Genomic DNA, 27826 nt, shown 5'->3' with positions numbered 1-27826 from the left:
ACTGCTTGAGTATCTATATAAAGAGGGTTTAAATTTCCAGGGCTGTCAAACTAGCACATTTTACCAGCAGTACTTTGTTCAAACAAATCCTTTTCTTCGAAATAATCAGTGTATATCGAAAAGAAAATAGAACTGATTTTTGAACCACATTCCATGGTACATTACTCTTCTTAGTTGGAGCTAGAGAGATATGGTGAGTTGAAATAAATTGTTCTCCATAAAATTAGTACTTTATGTTCAAAGAATGTAAAAAAGGTTGAGACTGCCAATATAGTGCTGTAAAACAAACAGTCATTTAAGAATATTTGACAAAGATGATAGACTGTCATGATAGACCTATGCCAGTATGTACAGGAGCTAAAAACAGAATTGCCTCAATTTAATATCTAAACAGGGTTCACCATATCTCTAGCACATAGTTATATAACTAAGTAAAATTTAACAACTTTATACACAGGAACAGGAATAAATATTAAAATTGTGCAGCTAAAACACTGGAAACTAGAAGATGTACATTCTTTCATTTTTTTAAAAAATGAATTTATATCAATAACCAGGGAGCTTGTTAGAGAAAAATTTTGTCCTTCTGTGAAAATAGTTTCACCCCAAGGTACGATTTATTTTAGTAGTCCATGTGTTTTTTACACCTAATTTGCTCAGCTGTCACTTAAGGGGCCCAGCTGACTTTAAAATTTGCCTGTTTTCCAACTAAAATGCATCCATCTCAGCTATATACTGAGAAATTGTACTGAGCATACTTTAAAAAAATTATATAACTTGCACAAGTCATTTATCTACTGCATTTCTGTCTAACATTGTTTCTTGAAGGGAACAAAAAACCATGTCAGACTAGGGTTCAATTTAAATCTTTCTATTTTATCAACACTCAGGTTTCAGAGTAACAGCCGTGTTAGTCTGTATTCGCAAAAAGAAAAGGAGTACTTGTGGCACCTTAGAGACTAACCAATTTATTTGAGCATAAGCTTCCGTGAGCTACAGCTCACTTCATCGGATGCATGCTGTGGATGAAGTGAGCTGTAGCTCACGAAAGCTTATGCTCCAATAAATTGGTTAGTCTCTAAGGTGCCACAAGTACTGCTTTTCTTTTTGCAAATACAGACTAACACAGCTGTTACTCTGAAACCTGTTATATGCTTAGGTGACTGACAGTCAGTTTGGGACTGGTGAGGGAAGCTTTGTCCAACTGGACAAGGAAGTCAGTGAGCATATTTAAGCTTGTTTATTGCTTGCATGGTTTTACCACTTTGTAGACATAGCCACGATAGTTTCTTTGTAACTGAATACCTTTCATGAAATATGTGTATGATACACAGTTACACAAGGCAGTTGTTTGAACAGATACAATTCTTACAATTCCTTTAGTTTTAAACTCAACTAAATTAGTCGTAAATTCAACTCTATTTAGTAATAGATAAAAGCCATCGAGGAAGGTTTAGTAGGACTATTAAGAACAAAACAAATAGGTAAAGGTAATTAAATAAAGGAATGGGTGTATAAATTGCTTAAAATGGAATGCTTAAAAAAGTACACATTGGTCTTGAGGTTTTTAAAAAGTCCTTTTTTTGGTTCTGCTTTTGTTTGTTACAGTGTCCGTTCAGGACTAGATTCCGCAGGCACTAAAATGTTTACAGGATCAGGCCTTAGACTGTAAGCTTTCTGGCATAGGAGACATGGCTTACACATGGGTGCTATAAAACTAATGTGACCTCCCCTTCCTTTCTGTTCTTGTTTTGTGATCCTGTGGACCCATTATTTCTCCCAGGAACAAATTGCTAATTCCTGATCTCTCTCTTGTCTGTCCAGATCCTCTCTCGTCTCATACTAAGATTGTATGCTCCTTGGGCAGGGGTATCATTTTGTTCTGTGTTTGTACAGCGCCTATCACAGGGGGAGCTGGGTCCATGACTAGGACTTCTATGTGCTATAGTAGTACAAATAATGACAGGATGCAAATACAGGAAAAGTGTGTAGTGAAGGAGACACGGAAAAGGGACAGTTGGCCTATGTAGTAGATGCCAGGTGGCAAGAGCTTGCCCGCGTGTGCCTGTTAGAAGAATGAAAAGGAGTACTTGTGGCACCTTAGAGACTAACAAATTTATTTGAGCATAAGCTTTCATGAGCTACAGCTCACTTCATCGGATGAAGAGTGTTATCTTTTGTGAACAGAACTGACTGAAGGGACTAGATTGTCTAGGTTGATTATTTCCTCACAGGGTAGAGATCCAAAGGATTTTTTTCTGTAAGATTTGGAGTGACAGCAACAAACAGGAAGCAGTTCTGTAGTCTTTTCTTTCGGTTTTAGCAGACTGGGAGACCTGATTGTCAGTTTGGTGGAAGGTCTAGAATGGAAGAAGGGGTATGGGGGTGGGGGGGATTTAGTACTGGGCTAATTAACACAACGGAGGGGGTGAAAGTTTGTCCATGAAGGAGGTCTCTCCATGGAACAGATATAGGGTTTTATGCCTTTTGGCTAAGGCAGGAAGGACAGGCTTGTGTTCAGGGCACAGGACTGGGATTCAGGAAGTCTGGGTCTATTTCTGTATCTTCCTTGGACTTCAAATGTGACTTTAAGGAAGTCACTCAACCTATCTGTAAAATGTAGCCCCCTTTCCACCTCACTAGGGTGAAGAGACTGTTTGTAGAACACTTTGTATTTCTACAGTGTCTTATATTTGAGTTTCAGTTTTATTCTTACTGAAAGAATACCATATACTGGACAAATGGCTATATTGAAAAAGAGGCCCTGTGTGAATTATTACACTGTGAAAATTAAGTGTTAATATGGAAACTTTAACGTGAATATTAAGGTTGGAGAAAAAAAAACAAACTTTGAGCCGTTGTTTAAGATTTAAATCATGTAACTAAAACTTGTCCTTACCAATTTTACCTTACAATTTCTGTAATTCACATGGGATGCAAGTGTTAGAACGTGAGAGAGAGAAGTGAATAATATGTAAAACTGGCAGATGTCATTATCCAGCCGTAGTAGTCCAGTTCTGTAAAACAGTGTGAAGTTTGCATAATTTTAAATGTACAGATTCCAGTGCCAGAAGGAACCATTGTTATCATGTAGTCTGAATTCCTCTATAACACAGGCCATAGAACTTCCCCAAAATAATGCTTAGAATATCTTTTATTAAAAAAAATCCTGATTTAAAAATTGTCAGTGATGGAGAATCCACTTTGGTAAATTTGTTTCAAAGGTTAATTACTCTCGCTGTTAAAAATTTACACCTTATTTCCAGCCTGCATTTGTCTAGCTTCAACTTCCAGTCATTGGATCATGTTATACCTGTCTGTGCTAGGTTCGAGAGCTCATCATTAAATATTTGTTCCCCAGTAGATACTTGTAGACTGTAATCAAGTCACCCCTTAAACTTCTCTTTGTTAAATTAACTAGATTGAGCTCTTTGAAATTATTAAGGCATATTTTCTAATCCTTTAATCATTCTCGTCACTCTTCTCTGAGCTCTCTTCAATTTATCAACATCGTTCTTTAATTGTAGGCACCAGAACTGGACACAGTATTTTAGCAGTGGTCGTACTAGTTCCAAATAGAGAAGTAAAATATCTCTAGTCCTACTTGAGATTCCCCTGTTCATGCATTCAAGGATTACAGTAGCTCTTTTGGCCACAATGGAGCTCATGTTCAGCTGATTATCCACCATCCTCCCCCAAATTTTTTTGGGTCACTGCTTCTGAGGATGGAGTCCCCCATCCTGTAAGTATGGTCTAGGTTCTTTGTTCCAAGATGAATACATTTAGTCATATTAAAACACGTATTTGTTTGCTTCAACCCAGTTTCTCAAGCGATCCAAATCGCTCTGTATCAGTGGCCTGTCCTCTTAATTATTTACCACTCCCTCAGTTTGTATCATCTGCCAACTTTATCAGTAATGACTTTTTCCCTCCAGGTCATAGATAAAAATGATAAATAGTGTAGGGCTAAGAACTGATCCCTGTGGGACCCCATTAGAAACACAACCACTCAGTGATGACTCCTCATTTACAGTTATATTTTGAGACCTCTCAGGTAGCCAGTTTTTAATCCATTTAATGTGTGCCATGTTAATTTTATATCACTAGTTTTTTTTAAATCAAAATGTCATGTGATCCTTTTTGGGATTAGTGAATACTGTTTCAAATATGTTTGCAACCTGTTGAGTTAATTATTGAAAGCTACCAAATGAGGATTTTTTGTTTTTGAACAACAATTGTTTGATATCAAGCAGAAGTAGACTGTTTTCATGCAAATAACTTAAGGAAAACAGGTTTCAGAGTAGCAGCCATGTTAGTCTGTATCTGCAAAAAGAAAAAGGAGTACTTGTGGCACCTTAGAGGCTAACATTTATTTGCTCAAATAAATTTGTTAGTCTCTAAGGTGCCACAAGTACTCCTTTTCTTTTTAAGGAAAACAGGTTTATTCATTATTTCAGAACTTCATCTGTATAGTGTCTTTTCCATTTGTGCTGTAGTAAAGAACTCTTGGTAAATCTATTTTAAACTCAATCTGATTAATTTAAAAATGAACATTTAGTCAAATGGAAATTGTGACTGGATGGGAAAGTATACATTCAAAAACACTTCTACCATTGAACATCAATATATGGTAATTTTATAATTTCCATTTATAATAGTCTGTTGGGTTTGAGGGAACTTCATGTGTTTTTATTCTATATAGCAGACATCATTTTTCTATTAATTCTTCCAAATGAAATGGAAGTTAACATGGCTCTTATTGACAAATCTTTTGCTTATGTTATGTGACTCATCAAAATTTGTCAACACAGCTCTGGGTAGAATGTTTGTTAATTATTGCTTGAAAACCCACAGCGGGAACTACTGTAAGGTTTCAGATTACACTATAGCAATTCTAAGGCAGCAAATTTTGGACCTGGGAACTTCAGTGAGATATTGAGATATGAGCTATTCAATCAAGAAAAAAAAGTTAGAATATTCACACACTTCCTTTTTCCAGTAGTGAATTTTGGCATACCTATTTACAAACTGACAACTGTTCAAGCATCCATAGCTTGAAGATGTAGGATCTAAAATGTTACAATGTGTGGACTTCAAGGCAAATGGTCTTAAAATAGCAGATTCAATCACAGTATTTTTGGTCTTGTTTGCTGGATCCATGCAAAGTTATTCTTAGTTGAATTTGGCAGGCAGTCATTTTAGCAGACACTGTGGTTCAGTGGATTAATAGTCTCATCTCTAAAGACTGGGATTTAGGCTTAATCATGGAATCATAATACTGGAAGGGACCTCTAGAGGTCAGCTAGTCCCGTTCCCTGCACTCATGGCAGGACTAAGTATTATCTAGGCCATTCCTGACAGGTGTTTGTCTAACCTGCTCTTAAAAAATCTCTAATGATGGAGCTTCCACAGCCTCCCTAGGCAGTTTATTCCAGTGCTTAACTTCCAAACTGTTAGGGTGGTTTTTCCTAATGTCCCACCCAAACCTCCCTTCTTGCAGTTTAAGCCCATTGTTTCTTGTCCTTTCCTCAAAGGTTAAGAGCAACAATTTTTCTCCCTTCTCCTTGTAACAACCTTTTACGTACTTGAAAGCTGTTATGTTCCATCTGAGTCTTCTCTTTTCCAGACTAACCAAAGCCAATTTTTTCAGCCTTCCCTCATCGGTCATGTATTCTAGACCTTTAATCATTTTTTGTCGCTCTTCTCTGGACTCTCTCCAATTTGTTCACATCCTTCCTGAAAGGTGGCTGCCAGAACTGGACACAGTACTCCAGTTGAGGCCTAATCAGCATGGAGTAGAGCGGAAGAATTACTTCTCGTGTCTTGCTTACAACACTCTTGCTAATACATCCCAGAATGATGTTTGCTTTTTTTTGCAACAGCGTTACACTGTTGACTCATATTTAGCTTGTGATCCACTATGACCCCCAGATCCCTTTCCACAGTACTCCTTCCTAGGCAGTCATTTCCCATTTTGTATGTGTGCAACTGATTGTTCCTTCCTAAATGGAGTACTTTGCATTTGTCCTGATTGAATTTCATCCTATTTACTTCATACCATTTGTCCAGATCTTTTTGAATTTTAATCCTATCCTCCAAAGCACTTGTTACCCCTTCCAGCTTGATATCGTCTTAAAACTTTAACTTTATTCTTATGCCATTATCTAAATCACTGATGAAGATATTGAACTGAACTGGACCCAGAACTGATCCCTGTGGGACCCCACTTGTTATGCCCTTCCAGCATGACTGTGAATCACTGATAACTACACTCTGGGAATGGTTTCCAAACAGTTTTGCACCCACTTTATAGCAGCTCCATCTAGATTGCATTTCCCTAGTTTGTTTATGAGAAGGTCATGTGAGACAGTCTCAAAGGGTTTACTAAAGTCAAGATATACCATGTCTACCGCTTCCCCCTGTCCACAAGGCTTGTTACCCTATCAAAAAAAGCTATCAGGTTGGTTTGTTCTTGACATATCCATGCTGACTGTATACGTATCCATGTTCTTGACGATTTGTTCTTGACATATCCATGCTGACTGTATACGTATCCCCTTATCTTCTAGATGTTTGTAAATGGATTGCTTAATTATTTGCTACATTATTTTTCTGGATACAGACGTTAAGCTGACTGGTCTGTAGTTCCCTGGGTTGTCCTTATTTCTCTTTTTATAGATTGGCACTATATTTTCCCTTTTCCAGTCTTCTGGAATCTCTCCTGTCTTCCAGGACTTCTCAAAGATAAATCACTAATGGCTCAAATATCTCTTCAGTCAGCTGCTTGAGTATTCTGTGATGCATTTTATCAAGCCCTGGAAACTTGAAGACCTCTAACTTGTCTTAAGTTTTAGAGTAGCAGCCGTGTTAGTCTGTGTCCACAAAAAGAAAAGGAGTATTTGTGGCAGCTTAGAGATCAACAAATTTATTTGAGCATAAGCTTTCGTGAGCTACAGCTCACTTCATTGGATACATTCAGTGGATGCATCCGATGAAGTGAGCTGTAGCTCACGAAAGCTTATGCTCAAATAAATTTGTTAATCTGAGGTGCCACAAGTCCTCCTTTTCTTTTAACTTGTCTAAGTAATTTTTAAGTTCTTCTTTCCCTATTTTAGCCTCTTCTGAGCCTACCTCATTTTTACTGGCATTCGCTATGTTAAACGTCCAATCACCATCAACCTTCTTGGTGAAAACTGAAACAAAGAAGTCATTAAGCACCTCTGCCATTTCCACATTTTCTGTTATTGCCCCCCTCCGCCATAGAGTAACAGGCCTACCCTGTCTTTGGTCTTCCTCTTGCTTCTAATGTATTTGGGTTTTCTTGTTACCCTTTGTCTCTAGCTAATAAGTTCCATTTTTTTTTTTTTTTTTTGTATTGCAACTCATCATTCTGGCCTGCCTACAAATCTATGCTGAGAAATATTGTTTAATGGAAATACTACTGTTTATTTGTAAAGGTTTGAGGCTTTTCTTATAGCTGCCTCCTCCTACTGGACTAGGTTTTATTCTTGCAGAGCCAGCTCGCTCCCTGGGTTAGTTCTGTCTGAGCTCTCCCACAGAATCCAGGGAAGCAGTTTCCAGCAGGGTTCATTGTTTTATTTTAAGACGTGCTAACAAAACAAATCAAAACCTCATAGACTCTCCTCAAAGTCTGTGCAGGCCGAGTAGTCCCTTCCCCCAAATTTCCCCCTCATGCTAGAAACCTCAGCAACCCAAAACTTCCTGGCGCTTACCTCAGAGTCTCAGTAACAAAGCACTTCAGACAGTTGCAACTTCCGTCCATTTGGTTTCTGGAGCAATTTCTCTCTGCTGTCACTCCAGTAGCAGTCCATGGGGAGCACAGCCCTTGTTCCTTAACTTTCTGGAAGGTGTTGCAGTCCCTCCTTCCATTTTCTGCTGCTGTCTTTTGTAAGGATCAGCTAATTAAGTTCCAGCTCTCTTCTCAGGTGTAGTAGGAGGGGCTAATCAGCCAGTGGCATTCCTCTGATTTAAGAGGAATGGTATCCCTTATACCTTCCCATACTTTTCCCCCTCCCCTGTTGAATGGGAGTTTTGGGGCTGTCTCTGCCAAGCACCCAGTCCTTTTCAGTTCTTGAAAAGAAGCATTCCTATGGTCCTACCCAGGCTGATACTCTTATTTGAAATTTGAAAGGGCTGTAGGGCTAAGTCTCAGTGTGTCATGCAGGTCTTTCATTGTTTGGAGCCACTTCAGTGCCACATGTCAGTGACCCAGACAAAGGGTGTTCCAAACACAAGTGGTGTCTGAATGGCTTTATGGCCCATTGTATGGTCAGACATTCTTTCTTGATGACATAATCCTGGGTTTCCCCTACTTATGTAAATGATTAGGGTGCTCTTGTCCATGGAAGGTTTAGAATAGCATTGCACCTGTGGTGGTAGATGTCTCTTGCATTCTCAAGAGAAATCAGGTCTGTGCAATACTGGCTTGTAGCATAGAATCAGATTAATTTTCTGAAATGCTTAATCACACTGGGGGGACCACGTGACTTGTCGAGGGGCTGATTTTTTTTTCCCACAAGGTCAGTAAGAGGTGTTGCTAATAAGGCAAAGTCAGGCATAGATCTTCTATAGTACCTTTATAGACCTAGGAAGGCCCAGACCTGCTTTTTAGTTTTTGGTATGGAGATGTTTGCTAGCACCTCAAGTTTGTCCATTAGGGGTTATACCTTACTGTTCTGCACTAGATTCCCCAAGTATTTTGTATCCTGTTTTCTCACCCTGGACTTCTTTAGGTTTACTGTCAAATGGGCATCTCCTAGGGCTTGAAGAACGGCTGCTAGGTTCTGGAGGTGGGTGGGCCAGTCCTGATTGTAGACCGTCACATAATCTAGGTAGGCTGCAGCATGATGAAGGTGGGGCAGTAACGCTTGGTCCATCAGCCTTTGAAAGGTGGCTGGTCACCCTCGCAAACCAAAGGGCATGGCAACAAATTGGAATAGGTCCACTGAGGTAGAAAAGGCTTTTTTTTCCTGGGAGTTGATAGTAAGGGGAATTTGCCAATAGCCCTTAGTTAGATTTCATGTTGTGATAAAGTGGGCTTGACCAAGAGGATTCAGCAGTTCATCAGCTCAGGGCATCGAATATGCATCATAGTCAGAAATGACATTTATGTGGTAGAAATCTACACAAAATTGGATGGTCCCATCTGGCTTTGGTACTGAAATCCCTGGACTATGCCAGAGGCCATGAGATTCCTCAGTTACACCAAATCTTAACAATTCCTGTACTTCCTGAACTAACAGGTTTCATGCTTTCTGGGATTTGATAGGATTTTCTAATGGGCTTGGCTCCTGGCCCTATGCAGATGTGGAGAGTCATCAAGGAGGTTTGTTCTGTTTGTGGGGAAGACCACTACCTTGTAAGCTCTTGGGAGGGTGTTTTGTTTGCTTTTTCTGCTTACTAACCCTCAGATGGCACCTCCTCACTCCCAGTTTTGGCCAGTTTAGGAAGCTGAGGCCCCAGAACCTCTTCTCCCTCCTCCAGATGGATGAAGAGGATTTCCTGGACCTTCCAGGATTTTAACAGATTTACATGATAAATCTGCCTTTGTTTTCTCTTTTCTGGACAATGAATTTTGTAATCTACTGGTTCTACCCACTGGAATGCTTCATATGGGCCCTGCCATTTGTCCAGGAGCTTGCTGGGAAGGAATAGGAGCACTTGGTCTTCTGGCTCTAGACCCTTTACTGTATTGTCACATTGGGGTCCGTTAGGCCTGAAAGAGGTTAGTTTGGGAAAAGTGGGTCTCAAGCATTCTAACCTTTCCCTTATTTGAATGAGACATTGAAGGACAGTGGTAGAGTGGGTGGGTTTAGTTTATCAAGACACACTAACCAAGTCTGACACTCCTCAAGGCTGTTTCCCATCAAGAAGCTTGAAAGGGTGGAAGCCCGTTCAGGCTTGTGGTACCTCTCACACTGGAAACAGAAGATAGGGGAGCAGCTGGTTCCCGTCTTTGGCCTCTGTTTCCGTAAACCTTTAATGTATTTTTGAGAGTCCTACTGAACTGCTCCACCAGACCATCCATCTAGGAATGGTAGATTGTGGTCTGGAGAGGTCATACTTTCAATGGTGCCTAACCTTACTGGAGCACCTGGGACGTGAAATTTGTCCCTTGATCTGTGATGACTTCCAATGGAAGGGCAACCTGGGAAAACACTTGGAGCAGCTATTGTGTTATGGTGGAGGCAGAGGTGTTTCATGGGGGCATTGCCTCTGGATATCAAGTGGCATTGTCCACAAGTACCAAAAGTGATCGGGCCTATTATATCAATCCCTTATCCATTCAAAAGGGGCATGAAAGGGATCCAGCCCCAACCCTTTGGGGTTACTTTTTGACAACTGGGGCATAGTAAGCAGAAATCGGTTACCTCTTTATATATCGCTGTCCAAAAGAATCCAGCCAACAGTCTTTCTTGGGTTTTCACCTTACCGAGGTGTCTGGCCATGGGAAGAATATGGGCTAGCCGTAGAGCTGCCACTGATTGGGCTTGGGGACTAGGAGTTGATATCTGGGTCCTTTAATTTGGACATGTCTCATGGAATTCAAACCGGGGCAACTGGAGAGATATGTGTTCAGAGGTGACCATCTTGTTGACTATGCTGAATTGGTTAAAACATTCCCAGAGTGTCTGGTCATCCTGTTGAGCTGCCACAATGCCAAAGGTGTAACTCGGGATGCTGTAGTCTAGGATGGGAAGGAGCTCCGCAGTGTACGTGGGTAGGGGATAACCTACAGACTGTTAGGATGTTCCTTCTCCAGGGCCTATCCTTTGGAAAGGTTCTTCTCCAGGCTCCATGGTGTCACCTCTGCCTCAGACCTAGGTTCGTCCTCCTTTCTGAGATGACTTTGGCTGTTTCTGTGAGCCTTGGGAACTCCATGAGACTTCAGAAAGATCAGAGTGAGCAATGGGGAATAGGTCCTAGACATCTGAGGGTGGGGGGCTTTTCTTGCATCTGAAGAGTGTCCGGGGTGGAGGGAACAGATTCTCTTCCCAGGAGGGTCTGAAGATGTGTGCAGTTGCGTCCCAGGATCAGTGGCCGGGGTAGGTGATCCTATCTGAAGGTGCCCTATCTGGTCTGCTGCCTGCAAAATGACAGATGCCGTTGGGTACATATGGATTTCTCCATGGATGCAGGAAATCTGGACTGACCACTCTGTATCCATGACTTTGGATCAGACTAAGTCCTGTTGAAGTAGAGTTTGTCCATACCCCTCCACCATGTTTGGACCTATTTTTATTGGGATCATGAAGGGCTTCGGAGTCCGTTCTGTTGGTTGGTTTGGATTCTCCCCTGCTTGGTCAAATAGTACTTTCCATCATAGGGCATTCCCATTGTATGTGCCTGGGTTAGCCACAGTGATAACATACCACTGGCCCTTCATGAGTGGGCAATCATGGCCCATCATGAGTGGGCAATGGTGGCCCTTGAAAGTCTGGGACTTTGGAGGCTCATATTGGGGGTAAAGTTTTGTTGCTTGAGAGAGACCAGTACTGTGAATCTTGCTGGGTTGGTAGGTAATCATCTCTTACTGCCATTCTAAGTGTGGATGGCCTACAGTTAGACTTCCCTTCTAACTCCTAGGCAATTCTGCCTCCGAGAACCTTTTGGTTGTCTCCACTTCCTCCACAGCAGATGTGTTTGAACTGCCACAGGGAGAATGTGCAGGTATTGTTCCAAGACAATATTGTCCATGAGCTCCACCACCATCTTGGTATAGCCATTGGGTAGCTAAGGCCTGGAGCTGTTGAGCTACCTCCTGGGGGCATGCTCCATTAAGGGATGACTCTAACTGAAATTTGTTTCAATAAGCCTATAGAGACCAAGGTGGCCCAGGATGCTCCCCTGCCCCCGCATTTCCTGCTGTCCTCTTTTATACTGTAACTAAGTTCCAGCTCTCTTCTCAGGTGTGGGCAGGGCTAATCAGCCAGCTGCACGCCTCTGACCCCAGAGGAATGCAGCCAGCCAGCTAGCTAGCTACACTCCTCTCACCCCAGAGGAATGGTATCCCTTATAAATTCACAGCATTATGTTTAAATGTAACATTTATTTCAGTATAAGATATTAACAATAAGAATACTGTCAGTCACTTTTCTAGCTAATAACTTGTTAAAATGTATCTTACAGCTAAAGCTGATCAACCGGCGGAAAAATATATTTGTTGATGATGATATTCAACAAACATCACTGGTTTTGTTCAAGTAATAGATTTTCTGAATAATACTCGACCAATCCTACTTACAGCATCTTATTTTTTGTTATATCTCTGGCTTCAGTCTTTCATTTTTTTTTTTTGTTCTGTATTAGATACTGGTGCACCTTTTACTAAGTTGTCTTTAGTGTCATCTTCCTCTCGCCTTCTTTTTTCCATATACTATGTTCTCTACTGCCTCATTTACAATTTGTTCCTTTCCTATTGTTTTCCACTTCTCCCAAAAGCATGGTCACTTCTGTATTTCACCAGTTTATTCCTCCCTCTGTTCTGCTCAGACCAATATATGCACCCCCAGTAGGGCTTGGAAATTTTACAAGACAGCTAGTAGCCAGAGAACTAAATCTACCAGCCACAGAACAATACAAAATAGGGAAGGGGCATTGTATAGGAACAATGTCTAGATGAGGACACACACTGTCTGCTTTGGGAATGGAAAGCTATGTTTCCTTCCCACATGAGATCAGGAAGTGATATAAATTTGATATCTGGGAAGAGTTTCTTCCTTTCCTAGAGACCTTCCTGGGACCAGGGAACAATTGGAATCTGGAAAATAGAATCGGGTAATTGCAAGTGAGATGGGAGTTCTTCACACCCTGGAATCCTTCTGCAGGTCTGGAGTTTAGATATTGGGAGACCTTTGTTGCTGATGTTGAAGAAAAGGTAGACGGGAATGAGCACAGAGAGAGGAGGGAATTGAGACAGGCCCAGGCATGTATTGCACTGTCTGTCTGCTGACATTTGCTGAAAAATAATTTGATAAGCAGCAGGGAAGAAGAAAATCCCTAAACTTCATAGAAAGCTTTTGTTTGTTTTTTTAAATTAGGATTTACTGTTTAAAGATTGCTTTGTCAGAAATTTGAAAATAAAAAAGTTGATAATATCTCTTTCAATATCCGGTGGCACAGAGCTTCAGGGTAAGGGAATATGCGGTAGGAATAGAAAATGACTGCAGCAGCTGCCACCCTTTAATGTTGAGGGAACATTGTCATTGTTGCAGAACGTAGATTGAGTCTCCTGTTTTGGAAATAGACAGCCTTCCTTTCACTGTAACATTTCTTTTTAATAAATGTTTCAGTAGCTCTGTCCTCTTCTGTTCCATTGTCACTCCTGTTTTTTGGAAGTGTAGAACTTCCCAAGAAATTGTTTCTAGGTTAAACCTTGATTCCCAAAATATTAATTTGGGAGGAAATTTCTTAAACTTAAAAAAATCCACCAGATAGTTTTAGAAGGTTCTTTATGTTTTCAGATCTATTTATGTATTCTCTCTCTTTTTTTTTTCGTAAAAAAATAAATCAGTTGAATTTCAGCACACCAACCTTGTATGGACTTTATGGAACTGAAATAATGTAATCTGGTTATATTGATGGTAGACATTCTGTGAGAAGACTAGATATTGCCTTATTTCTGCCCAACTAGTGGCTTCCTAAAGCCAAAATAGCCCTTAGAAATTCAAAGCTAAATAATGTGGCTTGGATTCCTGTGGAATCTAAATGCACCAGCCTGATCATTATTTATTTCCACAGAAGCTAAAGATTTGAAAAAATGGGAAGTCTTTTCGCCAAACTTAATCATTTTGGTTATACAGATCCCAAAGTAGGGGGTAATTAAAATCCATGTTAAATTCTAACTTCAGATGATGAAGAGTTGTTCTGATTGAGAGTCACATGTAGTTGGTTCTACTGATTATATGTAAAGTTTGAGGGGCAACTAGAACCTACAGTCCTTAATTAATACTGGTGTTTGTGTTTTAATAAATGTGCAATTTAAAAAATATTAATATTGAAGAATGACCGTTCATTAGATTCAGTAGCGACAAAGTCCGTGGCGCTGAGCTGCAAATTAGCCAGCTGCTTTGATTCAAAAGGGATGTTCTATCAACTCCAATTGTTTTTGATTAGTCAGCAGCTTGGATTTGTCTGAAATCAATGAAGCAAGTATGTGGAACATTTATTATGCAGATTAAGAGTAATGAATTAATTTTTTTAAAGCCAGTTCACCACCCCTCTATCTCTCAAGCAAAAGAAACAAACCCTTCTTTCCTTGCTTTAATCAACAAAATTATGAATACAAAGCTAAGCATGAAACTTCCAATATTTAACCCAAATAAGGCATCCATCTTAACATTACCTAGCAGTTTGATCCTTAAATCTGAATTTTCACACCCACTTTTAATGAATGTAGAGGTTTTGCAGCTAGGTATTGTCATATCAACAATTTTACATGTTTAAAACTTCTTTCAGATCCAAACTAATTCTTAGTACAAAATGTTGGTGCAGCTAACACCACCAAAGTAGTTTAAACTGTTACATGAATACGTCTTTATGAAAAACATTGCTGGAAAAAGTTGCACAATTGACACCTTTCCTTTTGTTGTTGTTCAAGGTATCCATCTCGCATTGAGAAGATAGACTATGAAGAGGGGAAGATGTTGGTCCATTTTGAACGTTGGAGTCATCGCTATGATGAGTGGATTTATTGGGACAGCAATAGATTACGACCCCTGGAACGACCAGCACTAAGGAAAGAAGGGCTAAAAGATGATGATGAATTTGTTGTAAGTAGGAAGATAATTTTTTTCTGACTCCTTGTGTAAATTATTTTATTTAGGCTTGGAAGGGTTAGATTTTTATCAGTTAATGCCTGTAAACATCAATTTCGCCATAAAAACACAAACAGACGAAAAAATATTTCCATCAGTGATAATTAGGGCTGTCGATTAATCACAGTTATCTCTCGTGATTAACTCAAAAAAATTAATCTTGATTAATCGCAGTTTTAATCGCACTGTTAAACAATAGAACACCAACTGAAATTTATTAAATATTTTGGATGTTTTTCTGCATATTCATACATATTATATTCTGTGTTGTAACTGAAGTCAAAGTGTATATTATTTTTTATTACAAATATTTGCACTGTAAAAATAAAGTATTTTTCAATTCACCTCAAACAAGTACTGTAGTGCAGTCCATTGTCATGAAAATGCAACTTACATATATAGATTTTTTTAAAAAGAATTTTTCTTGGTTACATAACTGCACTCAAAAACAAAACAATGTAAAACTTTATCGCCTACAGGTCCATTCAGTCCTGTGTCTCCTTCAGCCAATTGCTAAGACAAACAAGTTTGTTTACATATACAGGAGATAATGCTGCCCTCTTCTTATTTACAATGTCACTAGAAAGTGAGAACAGGCATTTGCATGGCACTTTTGTAGCTGGCATTGCAAAGTATTTACATGCCAGGTGCGGTAAAGATTCATATTTGTATTCTGTGTTGTAATTGAAATCCAATATATTTGAAAATGTAGAAAACATTTAAATATTTTTGGATAAATGGTATTCTATTATTATTAATTGCTTGACAGCCCTAAGATCAAAATTTACACATCGGCAAAGTTTAAAAAAAAAAGAAAAATGCTGCTTGAGAACTTAAGGATATTTACTTTGTAAATTTTAATTTGTATATTTTGACATGTGATGTAGGTAATTTGTGTTTTAACAGTTATAAAGCTTTAACTTTATGAATGTCAGCAGCTACTGTCTTTAAATAATTCTGACACCCCCCACTTCCAAGAAATGTCAAAGTTTTGATCAATAAACATTTTAAAAATATTTAAAAATAAAGATCGATATTATCTGTCAAAGTTATAAAAAGTAAAAATTGAATTCTTTCAAACCTAATGGTATTAATTTTTTTTCAAGGAAAATATCGCTAAGTTATAAAGCTTAAGTTTGTTTAGGAAAGGTTTGCAGGGCAAGATATTAACAGTTAAAATTGTTTAAAATAGGATTTTAAACCTGGAGAAGAGGTGCTAGCTCGTTGGACAGACTGTCGATATTACCCTGCTAAGATTGAAGCAATTAACAAGGAGGGTATGTATATAAATACAATGCATCTGTAAGTACTTCTCTTTGTTTACCAGGAACACTGCTATTATCTGTTTAAAATCAAAATGTGTTTACATACGGTTTTATTCACTATGTTAAACATACTGTTGGAAGCATTGTTATTCTATGAGGGGAGGAATGGGTTTGATCTAGTGAGCATTTATCATCTTTTATTTCTATGAAGTTAAAAACTTGGGGTACCTCCTCCACTCAGTAGTTAATGTAACTTTCATTTATAGTAGTGAGATGAACATCCTTGCCTCAATATTATAGAACCCTTCACAGTACGGTTGGTTTGGGTTTATACTTATATGCTTACAGTACCTCAGTTCTTCTAGAAAACATTCAAAATCTCATTTTTGAGCTTTGGTAATCAGTGAAATAAGATAAATGCAATATTAAAAGGAAAATGCCAGCTAACTTAGGCATAAAATTTAAAGTAGTTTGACGTTTGCATTGTTTTGATTTTATATCTATTGCAATGCTTTTATTGTATTTAAAAATGAATGAAAATTGTTTTTGGGTGTGGGTTTAAATGTACTGATAATACATGGCATCATTGGATTAATAAATTGGAAATTTATAAACAAAAATGAAGCATTACTTATTGTCCAAGCTGTGAGAAATGTAATCATATAAAATAGGTTTTACAGTTGTAGTACAACTGTCCAAGGTCCTGAAACCACAAACACTTATCTCAGTAACGAACTCAACACTGAGTTTTTCATTGTGAGTAAAGAGGGTTTTTTAAGCACTTCTGTCTTGATTGTGTCCCTTTTAATCTTGATGTATCCAAGGAGGATATGTGACTGTAACTATAAAGGGAAGAATTTTAAATAGATGCTCAGTCCTATAGTATTTGCAGAGCCAAAGCACTCACTGATGTCACATACAGGACCGGGTCTGAAATGACTGTGTATTTGTAGCATTTTGGGGAAGTAGTGAGGTACGTATGTTTCTAACTACTCATAGTGATTGCATCAATCCTGTTTTAGGAACCTTCACAGTACAGTTCTATGATGGAGTTATTCGATGTCTAAAAAGGATGCATATCAAATCTATGCCTGAGGATGCCAAAGGGCAGGTGAGGATATTAGGTGTCTTTTCTTGCTTGTTTGTGTTGACTACTAAACAGGGCATGTGGTATTAACAGTGACCTGAGAACAAATTATCTGCTGAATGCCCCATGCAGGAAGGGTCATGTAACACAAATGATTTTAAACTTACTGCTGCCTTCTCTTTAGGTCCCTCAGTATGTTGGTTCACCAGTTCTTAACTTCAGGGGATGCCCTAGCATGTGCTGTGCTAGTGATCTCCTCTCAATTATGAAACCTCTGAGTGCAGTATGCTCTCCTCACTGGCTCATCTGTTCCCTGACCATTCTCTTTCCAGTGGTCCCAACCCAGGACCACATAGGGGCTAACAGGTTCTCTCCTCCTTTATGACCTTTTAGAAGAGGCCTTAGCCCATCAGTGGGCCGCTGCTGGTGGATTTGTTACAATGTCAGATTTCTACCACTTTCTTCTATTAATTCAGAGTTAGTTCATTTTTTTATCTCCCTGTGCCAAAATGGGCAGATATTCCTCTATCTGTGACAGTCTCAATGCCGTCACAGAAGAGAGTAGCACCCAACCAGGAAGGGAGGCAGGTTATGAGATACAGAGATACAATCTAAGATAAATAGCAGGATTTTAACTTAAATACTTAGGAATTTTATCCAAGTTTTATCCAGTCTTCAAGTTTGTATGAAGCCTGATTTGAAGTGAGCTGTAGCTCACGAAAGCTTATGCTCAAATAAATTTGTTAGTCTCTAAAGTGCCACAAGTCCTCCTAATCTTTTTAAAATAATTGTGCTGGTAATGAGAAATTTTAGCTATTTTTAAAAAAAATGAAATGATTGTCGAAACTTGCTAAAAAGGAGCAAGTAAATTTGATAAAACGCAAATAGTTATAGTCCCCAGTTTTTCAAGAAATTGTTTTTACTTGGAAGAGCAGAATTCAAATGTCTAATCTGCTCTGGAAAATGACTTATAAAAATGAATAAATTACTGGGTTTGGTTTTTATATGACTATTTGCAAATGGAGAAATGGGAGGGCCTTTTAAACAATAATTTGTGCATGCTTCTGTGTAACTGATAGCTTTAAATCATGATATGACAATCACACAAAGAATGTTAGGACTTTGGAGACGGACAGGCAATGGATTATTTGGGGCACCTTCAGACTTTAATCCTTTTTTTTTTTTTAAATAGTTAAGCACAGAAATCCCTACTCACATTACCGTCAGCCTCTTGCTGGATGGTTATGTGCATTCTGTTGAGTTTCTGTACAAACATTAATGTGTATAACCCAATGAGGTAAGACGTTAAATATTATTTCATTTGATTTTACAAATAGGGAAACTTAGGCAGGGAAGTTGCAACTTGAATAAAGAAGAACAGTGAGCTTGGATTAGAGTTCAGAAGTTCCCTGCTCTCAAACCTTTGCTTGTTCCACTAAATCATGTTGTCTGTTGCACTATTGAGATACTACTCTGTAGCTGAAGGCCACTTTGGCTTCTCAGCAGAGAAACAAAAACTCAGTTGAAACAACAAGTCAATAACTGGGAGGAAGTCTATAGGAGTGTTAGTGCCATAGATGGCAGCCCAAATGGCACTCTTATAAACACAAAAAATTATTCTGCTTTTCTTCAAATATTGAGACACTTGTGGTGTTGGATTTCATGTGTCTGATGCCAAACCTGAGTGGCTGTAGTGGAGATCTTGAGGAATAATCACTGGGACAAACTTGTATTTTTGGCAATTAATTTTGATTTCTACACGGGCTAGAAAACGTTCACATTTAAAATGAAAGATGAGATTAACTTTGACATTTCTAAATCCCCAAAATCAGAGGCAGGAGTACAAATCTCTTGGTCTCAAAGCAGGCTTTGGGTTTCATTTTTTAAGTAATAGCATAACTGCTGGACAGGAGGCTAGGTAAATCTATTCTGCTATGGCAAAAAATATCCATCTTTATTTCAGAAGTATTTGTGTTGTAAAAATAAAAATACAACCTAAGATTGGTTTGAAGGTCAAAGTTATCTAAGACTAAGCTTTGTTTCATACTAAAACTGTTCTTTTATTCTAAAAGAAGGCACTTACCAGGAATTATTGGACAGGCATAGGTTTTTGTATGATTTCTCAAAGAAGACACCCCCCCCCAACATAATTTGGTATGAAAGTCATGCATCAGATGAACCTGTGATACTATTTGTTAAATTCAGACCCAGAACCTTTTTCCTGTTGGGATTTCTCCCCCTCCTGCCCTCCCCTTTCCCCCCCAAATGCTTGTATAGAAACCGCACCCTGAGAGAGTTGGCATTTAGGTTTAAAATTGTATTACTTTTAAAATAATAGTAAGGTATTAACATGCAACGTTTTTTTCTGAAGATGTTGAATGTCCGCAAAAATAATTTTGTCCATTAGTGTGCAAGCTGACGTGAGAATTACAGAGGCAATGTTTTTTGATATTTTTAATTCACTAAAAGTTGCCTACAAATTCATTTTCTATCACCTTTAAAATAGTGAGTCCATATAAAATATAACTTTCATTAACATTTTTGTGTAAGGATTTTTTCTGCTCCCCTTGTTACTTGTGTCGTCTCTTGTGTGTACCTAAGAGCAGTGCATGAGTGATGCAAGTGACCATTAGAACAGTGAAAGTGGTTATACCCAAAGTACTGTCAAATGCACAAATTGAGCACACTGAAGAAGAGACTATTCTTTGATTTTTCTACTCCAGTAATCTTTGGAGTTATTTGTAACAAAAATAGGTGTAATATTTTCAGATGGAAATGTGATTTTAAGTTCACATTGTCTCTTTAAAGTGAGTGATACTGTAGAACTTGTAACATTCTAAGTAAATTTTTTTTAATACTACAGTATTTGTGTGTATTCAAAAGTTTCAGCTGTGAGGGTGGAAAGGCAAAAACAAAAACTATACAAACATTTTTGTATTCTTATTTATATGAGAGTACAGACCAGGTTCCTGCTTGGATTAGCTACGTTTTAAAATTTAGACAGAAATGCAACAGAGATGGGAAAGAGAAGAAATGGAAAAGGGGGAGAATGAAAACTGCCCTTGGGGAGTACTTACAAATAATTCAGATAACTTATTTGTTCTGTTTCATGTTTTTTTGTTTTATCTTCAATATAATTAGGCGCGCGAGAGGGAGCAGATAGCGCCGGAGCTGAGATTAGTGACGGAAATCGAACCAAAAGAAGTGAGTTTTGAGGAGGGATTTGAAGGAGAGGGAGGGAACTTGGTACATAGGAAGAGGAAGCTGAGGATAAAAGGCACAATTGGGACAGAGACAAAGAAGAGATGATAGGAGAAAACAAGACCTGAGATCATAGATGTAGGTAGGGCAGAGCTGTATCAGGTGTTGAATGTGAGAGCAAGGAATCCAGTCTTGATTTAGAAACAGCCAGTGAACTAGAAAGGGGTGTGTGGGTGTGGGTGTGGGTGTGGATGTGCGTGGTGGGAGGGGTAATGTGGTAGGAGTGCCAGAAGAGGAAGACAGAGAAGTAAAGAGGTGGTAGTTGTGATAGCTGAAGAGAGAGGTGGCAGGACATAAATCCAGGTGTTGGCAGAAGGGATGGATTTTAGAAATGCTACTGCTTTTTGCCTTCCCACTGTTGCAGTTGTATGATTATTAAAATGCAGTTGTTCTAGCCAATCAATATATAGGTATGCTGGATGGTTCCTACTAACTTATTTCTTTATTATGCAGTTTCCTGAAGTTTGGCTTAGTTGATCTGATTTTTGTAATGACTGTATGGTTTGCATTGACTTTTCTCAGAATTCCATCCATTTGTCCAAAACCACAACTGCTGCTTTATCTCCTGACTGCTTCCTATTACTCTGTTATCCCATATAGCCCTGGACAGGTTAATTAAAAAAATGTTTGTAGTGGGGATAGGAGGAGAAAGAAAGGAACTAAGCCTTCCTTAAGTGGCAAGGAGGAAATACTGAAGGGAAAAAAGGTCATTTGGGGTGAACATTGTGGCTTAGAAGTGGAGGCCGCCATGTTTGCTGTGATTTGATCATAGGGAATTCTGAAGGCAATGGGTAATCAGAACAAAGTGATTCATAATGGCTACTCAGAGCACTGGGGAGGAAGGGGATGAACTTATTTCAGGAGAACTGTACTTGAGATTGCTCTATTCTAACTTGGTAGTAACTGGATCTTGGGATTTGTATACACAGTGCATGCCAAAAAAGCTGCTGTTACTGATATGATTAAAATTATTTGAATGACAGGTTACTGAGTCTGGCTACATCTCAGTATTGTGGCTGGCTGTTACGTTAGAGACCAGGTAACAATCCCAATTCAAGAAAGACTTCAAACTCATTCAGATTTAGAGTCCACCTTTCTTCTTCTTCTCTTTATTTTTCCTTATACAAGTTTTATAAAAGGTTGTAAATAAACTCTGAACTTACATTTGGAGACGGTTTCTTTCTGAACAGGAATTTCTGTGCTTATCAAGAGAAGATTACATCCCTTAGTTTCTTACACATGAAATGATCTGTCATAGGGCACTCAACCAAAATAAAAATAGACTAGCGAAGTCTCTGGCCAGTTTCCTTCATTGTGTATAACAGTCTTTAAACACAGAACAATATAAATAGGACAGTTCTTGTCTCCAGACCTTCCTGTCTTGGCTTCTAGTCATGCAGTCTCTATGTGGTTCCTCCTTACCTGCACCTCCAAAACCTTGTATGGCCTGGGCTTAAAAAAAAACTTGTGCACAAGTAAAGGTAGAAACCAAGCCCCAGTCACCCTCCTCTCAGGGTGGCACTTTCCTATGGGAATTTGAAAGCCTGACCTTAGAAACCTTGTTGGGATTTAACCCAAATCACCATGCCACTGTGTGACTCAGCAGGACCCCCACTTATGGACATCACTCATGCAGTGCCACCTATGGGGCACCAAGGATCTGTACGTTCCATCACATGCTCACATCTATCAACTTGTTTACCTAAACTGCACTAAGTAAATACACATTTAAATATAAATCACAGAAGGGGGTCTACCAGCATACATGAACTACAAGTATCTTCATGACATTCTCTCTCCCTTTCTCCTTTTTACTGTTGTTTTCCTATGTTGTGTCTCTTGCATTGTAAGCTCTTTGTTACTAGAATTGTCTTTTCTTTCCCATCTATAAGGTACCATCCATATCTCTGGTGCTGTATAAATAATAATGCTACTATATGAAGCTGCACCAAATGAAAGATTTCTTCAATTTTGTGACCGGGCACAAATGAGTATAGTATACGTTGTTGAAGATCCACATGTCTACACTTTTACAGTTAGTTTCGTAGGTTAGCTCAGAAGAGATTCATACTGGAAACTCTTTGGGGTAGGGGCTTTGTCTTTTCAATATGTGTAGTTGGTGGTATCTAAATCTGTGGAGGTGAATTCTAAGTTAATGATATTCAGACACATGCATAACTAACTTATCCTGGGGGACCGCAGGATGAGGGGAGAATGAGAAGCAAATACACCTCTACCCCAATATAACGCGACCTGATATAACACAGTAAAGCAGCGCTCCGAGGGGGCGGGGCTGCACGCTCCGGTGGATCAAAAGCAAGTTTGGTATGACATGGTTTCACCTATAACGCGGTAAGATTTTTTTTGGCTCCCGAGGACAGCATTATATCGGGATAGAGGTGTAATGTTATAGAGAAGAAACAGTCAACGTCACAGGAAAGTTACCTGATCTTCTTGCATCACTGTCTAATTCCTGAAAAAGGGACCTTGCTTACTATTGGTGTGTTGAAACTATCACTGTCACAAAATGTGTAGTTGATTACACAGTGGAGATGCATATTCAGTGCAGAAAAGTGGTAGAAATATAAATTAACGGTTGGGTTGTATGAAGAAGGGATAGAGAATAATGCAGAAAAAGATTTTAACTGAAGATATGTCCTCATGACACCTTAAAGGGGGCACAGAAAATAGAAAAGGTCCACTGAATGGTAATTGGAAAAAATGGTAGAGGTATTGGATGGAGAGGTTTCCATATGTAAAGAGATTAAAAGGATTACAATTGTCTAGTTTAGAAATAAGTCAAGTATGATTGGAAGAGTGAAAGCCAATCAGGTATTGTTTTTTAATGTATTCCATAATACACTAACAAGGAAATAATCCAGATTAAATTCAGCACATTTTAAATGAATAAAGGAAATACTTGATTACTTACTGAGCGCTGTCTCCACCAAACAGAGAAGAAAATGTGGTCTTTGCTCTAGGGATATTTATAATCCATATTTCACACACATGCACACACAGTACAATTTAAACATAACATATGTACATACAGATATAAAACATTAATGAGATCAAACAGTCATGTGGTCAATAAATCTTTTATTTCAAAAAGTTTAAAAATATGTTCAATTGTTTTCATTCATTCAAATTGTAACAAAATGTTTCCATGGAAAACACTGCTGCAAGATGTTAAGACAATTGGCTTACTGTGGTAGAGTTGTCAAGTCGTTAGAAGAGGGGATCTGGGTCAAGACACCTAGATTCACTGTGTGGCCAAGGGCAAGTCACTTGAATTCCCTGTGTGCCAGTTTACCTACCCATCTCTAAAATGATAGTAATCTCTTCCTACCTTGCAGGTGGATTGTGACAGTTAATTGCTGTTTATAGAGCCATTTGAGATTATTGGATGAAGCTTGAAAATTGAATACAGTAGGAACAGAATTTGCAGTTACTCTAAAAATTGCTGTCCCAGAGTTACCATTGCTTCAGGTCATTACCTGATCCTCGGCTTAGGTTAGAAAGAATTCTCCTGCCCATGGATTGTGTAGTTTGATAGACATGTGTGGGGCACAGAGGGATTGGTCTTCCATTTGAAATAGCTAGATTAGTGTAGGCTACAACTAGAGACAGGATAATGGAGTTAATGGTCTGTTCCAGTATGACAGTTCCTGTATTGCTGTAACTCTTATAGCTTACAGATTAGTTATTAGGGCACAATAGTGCTTGAAAGGCTAATCATAGAGATTAATTTCCATATGCAGTGTTTTTGTTATTTTTTTTAAATCCACGAGGTAGATTCTAGTTAGACTATGTAGACAATTTGGAAAGTACATTTTACTGAATCACGGGCAGTAGTCATAAAACTAAACATAAATGTACTTGTCAATTCTGGATGAGGTTGGTCACTATTTGTAAATGGATTCTGTTTGAATGTCGCAAACAGCTACTAATGCTCCTCCACCTTTGTTTTCTTTTTGGAGGATTGGATAGCTTTGGTCAAAGCTGCAGCAGCAGCAGCAGCCAAGAACAAAGCAGGAAGTAAACCGCGGACCAGTGCAAACAGCAATAAAGATAAAGAGGAGAGAAAATGGTTTAAAGTACCTTCAAAGAAGGAAGAAACCTCAACCTCTACGATCATACAGGAAGTCCAGAAAAAAGAAGAGGAGCCTACATCGAGTGAAACGTTCGGTACAAACTATATTCTAGTGCTTATTTTTCTAAAGGCTGCAAATATTGTTTTTTCCGCCTGTCCAGTTACTATTGGCCTCAGAATCTCTTTTGTTCATGTTGCAAAATGGTACTGCCAATGGTTCTAGACTAGAGGAAGTTGGTGTTTGTATCCTAGTACACTTCAATACTGAGATCTGCAACAGTGTTAATCATTTAGATTTATGTGCAAATTTCTGCTTCCTAAGTGGCTCAGAAGAGATCAGAAGTTTATTTTTCTAGATCTCTTATTTCATTTTCCCTTATGAGTTTTTTTTAAAAACTAAAATTCTAATGATTCATGGTTATAATGGAGATTTCTAGATATTTTTGAAGACAATGTAATACATATGCCTTCATGTTTTAAGGGCCATCTAGACTTTACCTCTGAATCAGTAAATCCTGATCACGTCAACAAAGTTAATATCTGTTAACTTATTACTTAAAATTTCAAGGTAATATTTTTCTGTATATTGTTAATTATAAATCTTTAAACTGCCTGTTATGGCACATAAAAGCCTATTCATTCATCTTAGAATATAGTTTGCATTGAAATATTTACAGTTGGTAAGAAATGTTTATGAGATGTGAATTTGTAGATGAACTCTTCCATGTCTGTTCTTTTAAAAGTAGGATTCCCAGTAGTAGACGTTCCAAAGATGGCATTTGTGCGGGCAGAGAATACATTATCGAACAAGAGGAAAAGTAATCTAGGCAACTCATTTCAGGCAAAGAGAGCTCGTCTTAACAAAATCACTGGTAAATTACCTTTTTATTGAGAACATCATTACTTTTTAACATATCCAAATGTTTACGCTTGTACATAAAGTGCTACGGTAGATCAGTACGTGTCTGTTAGTTATATTAATACTTTGCAGTTATTGTTTTTGATGATCTCAAAGCACTACACAAAGAGTAATAAAGCCAACCCTGTTCCAAGATTTTGACGTAAGGTCTGTATTTGGGGCCCACATAAGTGCAGGGGTTCTCCTGTCTTGAACAAGGTGCAGAATTGAGATCTTGTTTGTTAATTTATGAATTGCATAAACTCCTAATGACTTCCACTCAGTACTGCAAATTAGTGGGGTTCTGCTTTGCAGTAAATTCATGATTGATTAATATGTTTTTTTTAAGTAATGTCTTTGCACATCTTGGATTGGAGACAATGTTCTGCTTAATTTGAAAAAAAATGCAGCAAACTGATATAACACACGTGGTAAGGAATAGAATACAATTTCCTGTAGTGGATCCTTGTGGGGCACAGAAGCTTGATAACAACTCCTTAATGAAAAGTCACCTGGGTTACTGACGGATTTGCAGTATTCCAGTGTTCTAAATGTGTTACTTTAGGAGAGCCCAGAGTTCACTAAGTGATATGCCTTCAGTTTAGTGTGTTCTGAATTGGTTGTGAGGGTATCTGATTTACCAGGGAATGCAGTACCTATATCTTGTAGCAGACTGTTCAGTATGGATAACAACCTCTGTTAAGAAGTAGCTTCTTCTTGGGGCCACTGATTGCAGAAGACTTTGAAGTCAAAGATATCTGCCTCTGCTTTAGTTTTTCTTTAGGCATCTTCAAGTGAGCTGGGTCTCCTCACCAACATTATTTACTAGAGATATTAAGTAATAAAATAAAAGTTCCCGGACAAAGCAGCTCTGAAACACCTACTTATTGGCTGGGCAACAACAAGCTCTGTGCATAAAATGGAAAAAAAAATAATCTGAACATCAGGTTTAAAACTGTTGGCTGTTTCTATTATCTGGTTGTTAAATGTATGTTAGTAGTGTTGTATATGGATTTGTGAATGAAGAACTAGCACTGTTTAAAAATACTAGTTTCCCAGTGGATCTATTATCAGGGTCACCTGGAGTCCCTATTACTTAAACATAGAAGAACATAAATTGTTGGGCAAAAGTCAACATGGTTTCTGTAAAGGGAAATCATGTCTTACTAATCTATTAGAGTTCTTCGAAGGGGTCAACAAACATGTGGACAAGGGGGATCCAGTGGACATAGTGTACTTAGATTTCCAGAAAGCCTTTGACAAGGTCCCACACCAAAGGCTCTTACGTCAATTAAGTTGTCATGGGATAAGAGGGAAGATCCTTTCATGGATTGAGAACTGGTTAAAAGACAGGGAACAAAGGGTAGGAATAAATGGTAAATTTTCAGAATGGAGAGGGGAACTAATGGTGTTCCCCAAGGGTCAGTCCTAGGACCAATCCTATTCAACTTATTCATAAATGGTCTGGAGAAAGGGGTAAAGAGCGAGGTGGCAAAGGTTGCAGACGATACTAAACTGCTCAAGATAGTTAAGACCAAAACAGACTGTGAAGAACTTCAAAAACATCTCACAAAACTAAGTGATTGGGCAACAAAATGGCAAATGAAATTTAATGTGGATAATGTAATGGCCATTGGAAAAAATAACCCCAACTATACATACAATATGATGGGGGCTAATTTAACTACAACTAATCAGGAAAGAGATCTTAGAGTCATCATGGATAATTCTCTGAAGATGTCCACGCAGTGTGCAGCGGCAGTCAGAAAAGCAAACAGGGTGTTAGGAATCATTTAAAAAGGGATAGAGAATAAGACGGAGAATATCTTATTGCCCTTATATAAATCCATGGTACGCCCACATCTTGAATACTGCGTACAGATGTGGTCTCCTCATCTCAAAAAAGGTATACTGGCATTAGAAAAGGTTCAGAAAAGGCAACTAAAATGATTAGGGGTTTGGAACGAGTCCCATATGAGGAGAGATTAAAGAGGCTAGGACTTTTCAGCTTGGAAAAGAGGAGACTAAGGGGGGGATATGATAGAGGTATATAAAATCATGAGTGGTGTAGAGAAAGTGAATAAGAAAAAAGTTATTTATTTGTTCCCATAATATAAGAACTGGGGGCCACCAAATGAAATTAATGGTCAGTAGGTTTAAAACAAATAAAGGGAAGCTCTTCTTCACACAGCGCATAGTCTACATGTGCAATTTGTTGCCTGAGGAGGTTGTGAACGCTAGGACTATAACAGAGTTTAAAAGAGAACAGGATAAATTCATGGAGGTTAAGTCCATTAATGGCTATTAGCCAGGATGGGTAAGGAATGGTGTCCCTAGCCTCTGTTTGTCAAAGGGTGGAGATGGATGGCAGGAGAGAGATCGCTT

General features: G+C 38.5%; 1 protein-coding gene across 15 annotated transcripts in view; it reads left to right on the top strand.

Annotated features, from left to right (window-relative positions):
- PHF20L1 (PHD finger protein 20 like 1) overlaps positions 1 to 27826 on the top strand; it is an 80512-nt gene that overhangs the window by 4101 nt on the left and 48585 nt on the right. For 7 of the 15 annotated variants that reach the window (XR_013345069.1, XM_077809768.1, XM_077809773.1 and 4 more), the window contains exons 3-8: positions 14621 to 14792; positions 16030 to 16114; positions 17125 to 17213; positions 20331 to 20393; positions 24431 to 24638; positions 25287 to 25415. Coding sequence is in view for 14 of the 15 variants with exons in the window: in XM_077809768.1 (XP_077665894.1) it covers positions 14621 to 14792; positions 16030 to 16114; positions 17125 to 17213; positions 20331 to 20393; positions 24431 to 24638; positions 25287 to 25415 (746 nt within the window). In the remaining variant the exon portion in view is untranslated. The remainder of the gene's footprint in view (positions 1 to 14620; positions 14793 to 16029; positions 16115 to 17124; positions 17214 to 20330; positions 20394 to 24430; positions 24639 to 25286; positions 25416 to 27826) is intronic. The other 8 variants (XM_077809772.1, XM_077809779.1, XM_077809780.1 and 5 more) reach the window with 3 other exon arrangements.

Source organism: Eretmochelys imbricata, chromosome 2, assembly GCF_965152235.1.
Source record: "Eretmochelys imbricata isolate rEreImb1 chromosome 2, rEreImb1.hap1, whole genome shotgun sequence".
NCBI classification, from domain to species: domain Eukaryota; kingdom Metazoa; phylum Chordata; order Testudines; family Cheloniidae; genus Eretmochelys; species Eretmochelys imbricata.
This window is presented reverse-complemented; position numbering and strand designations above follow the sequence as displayed.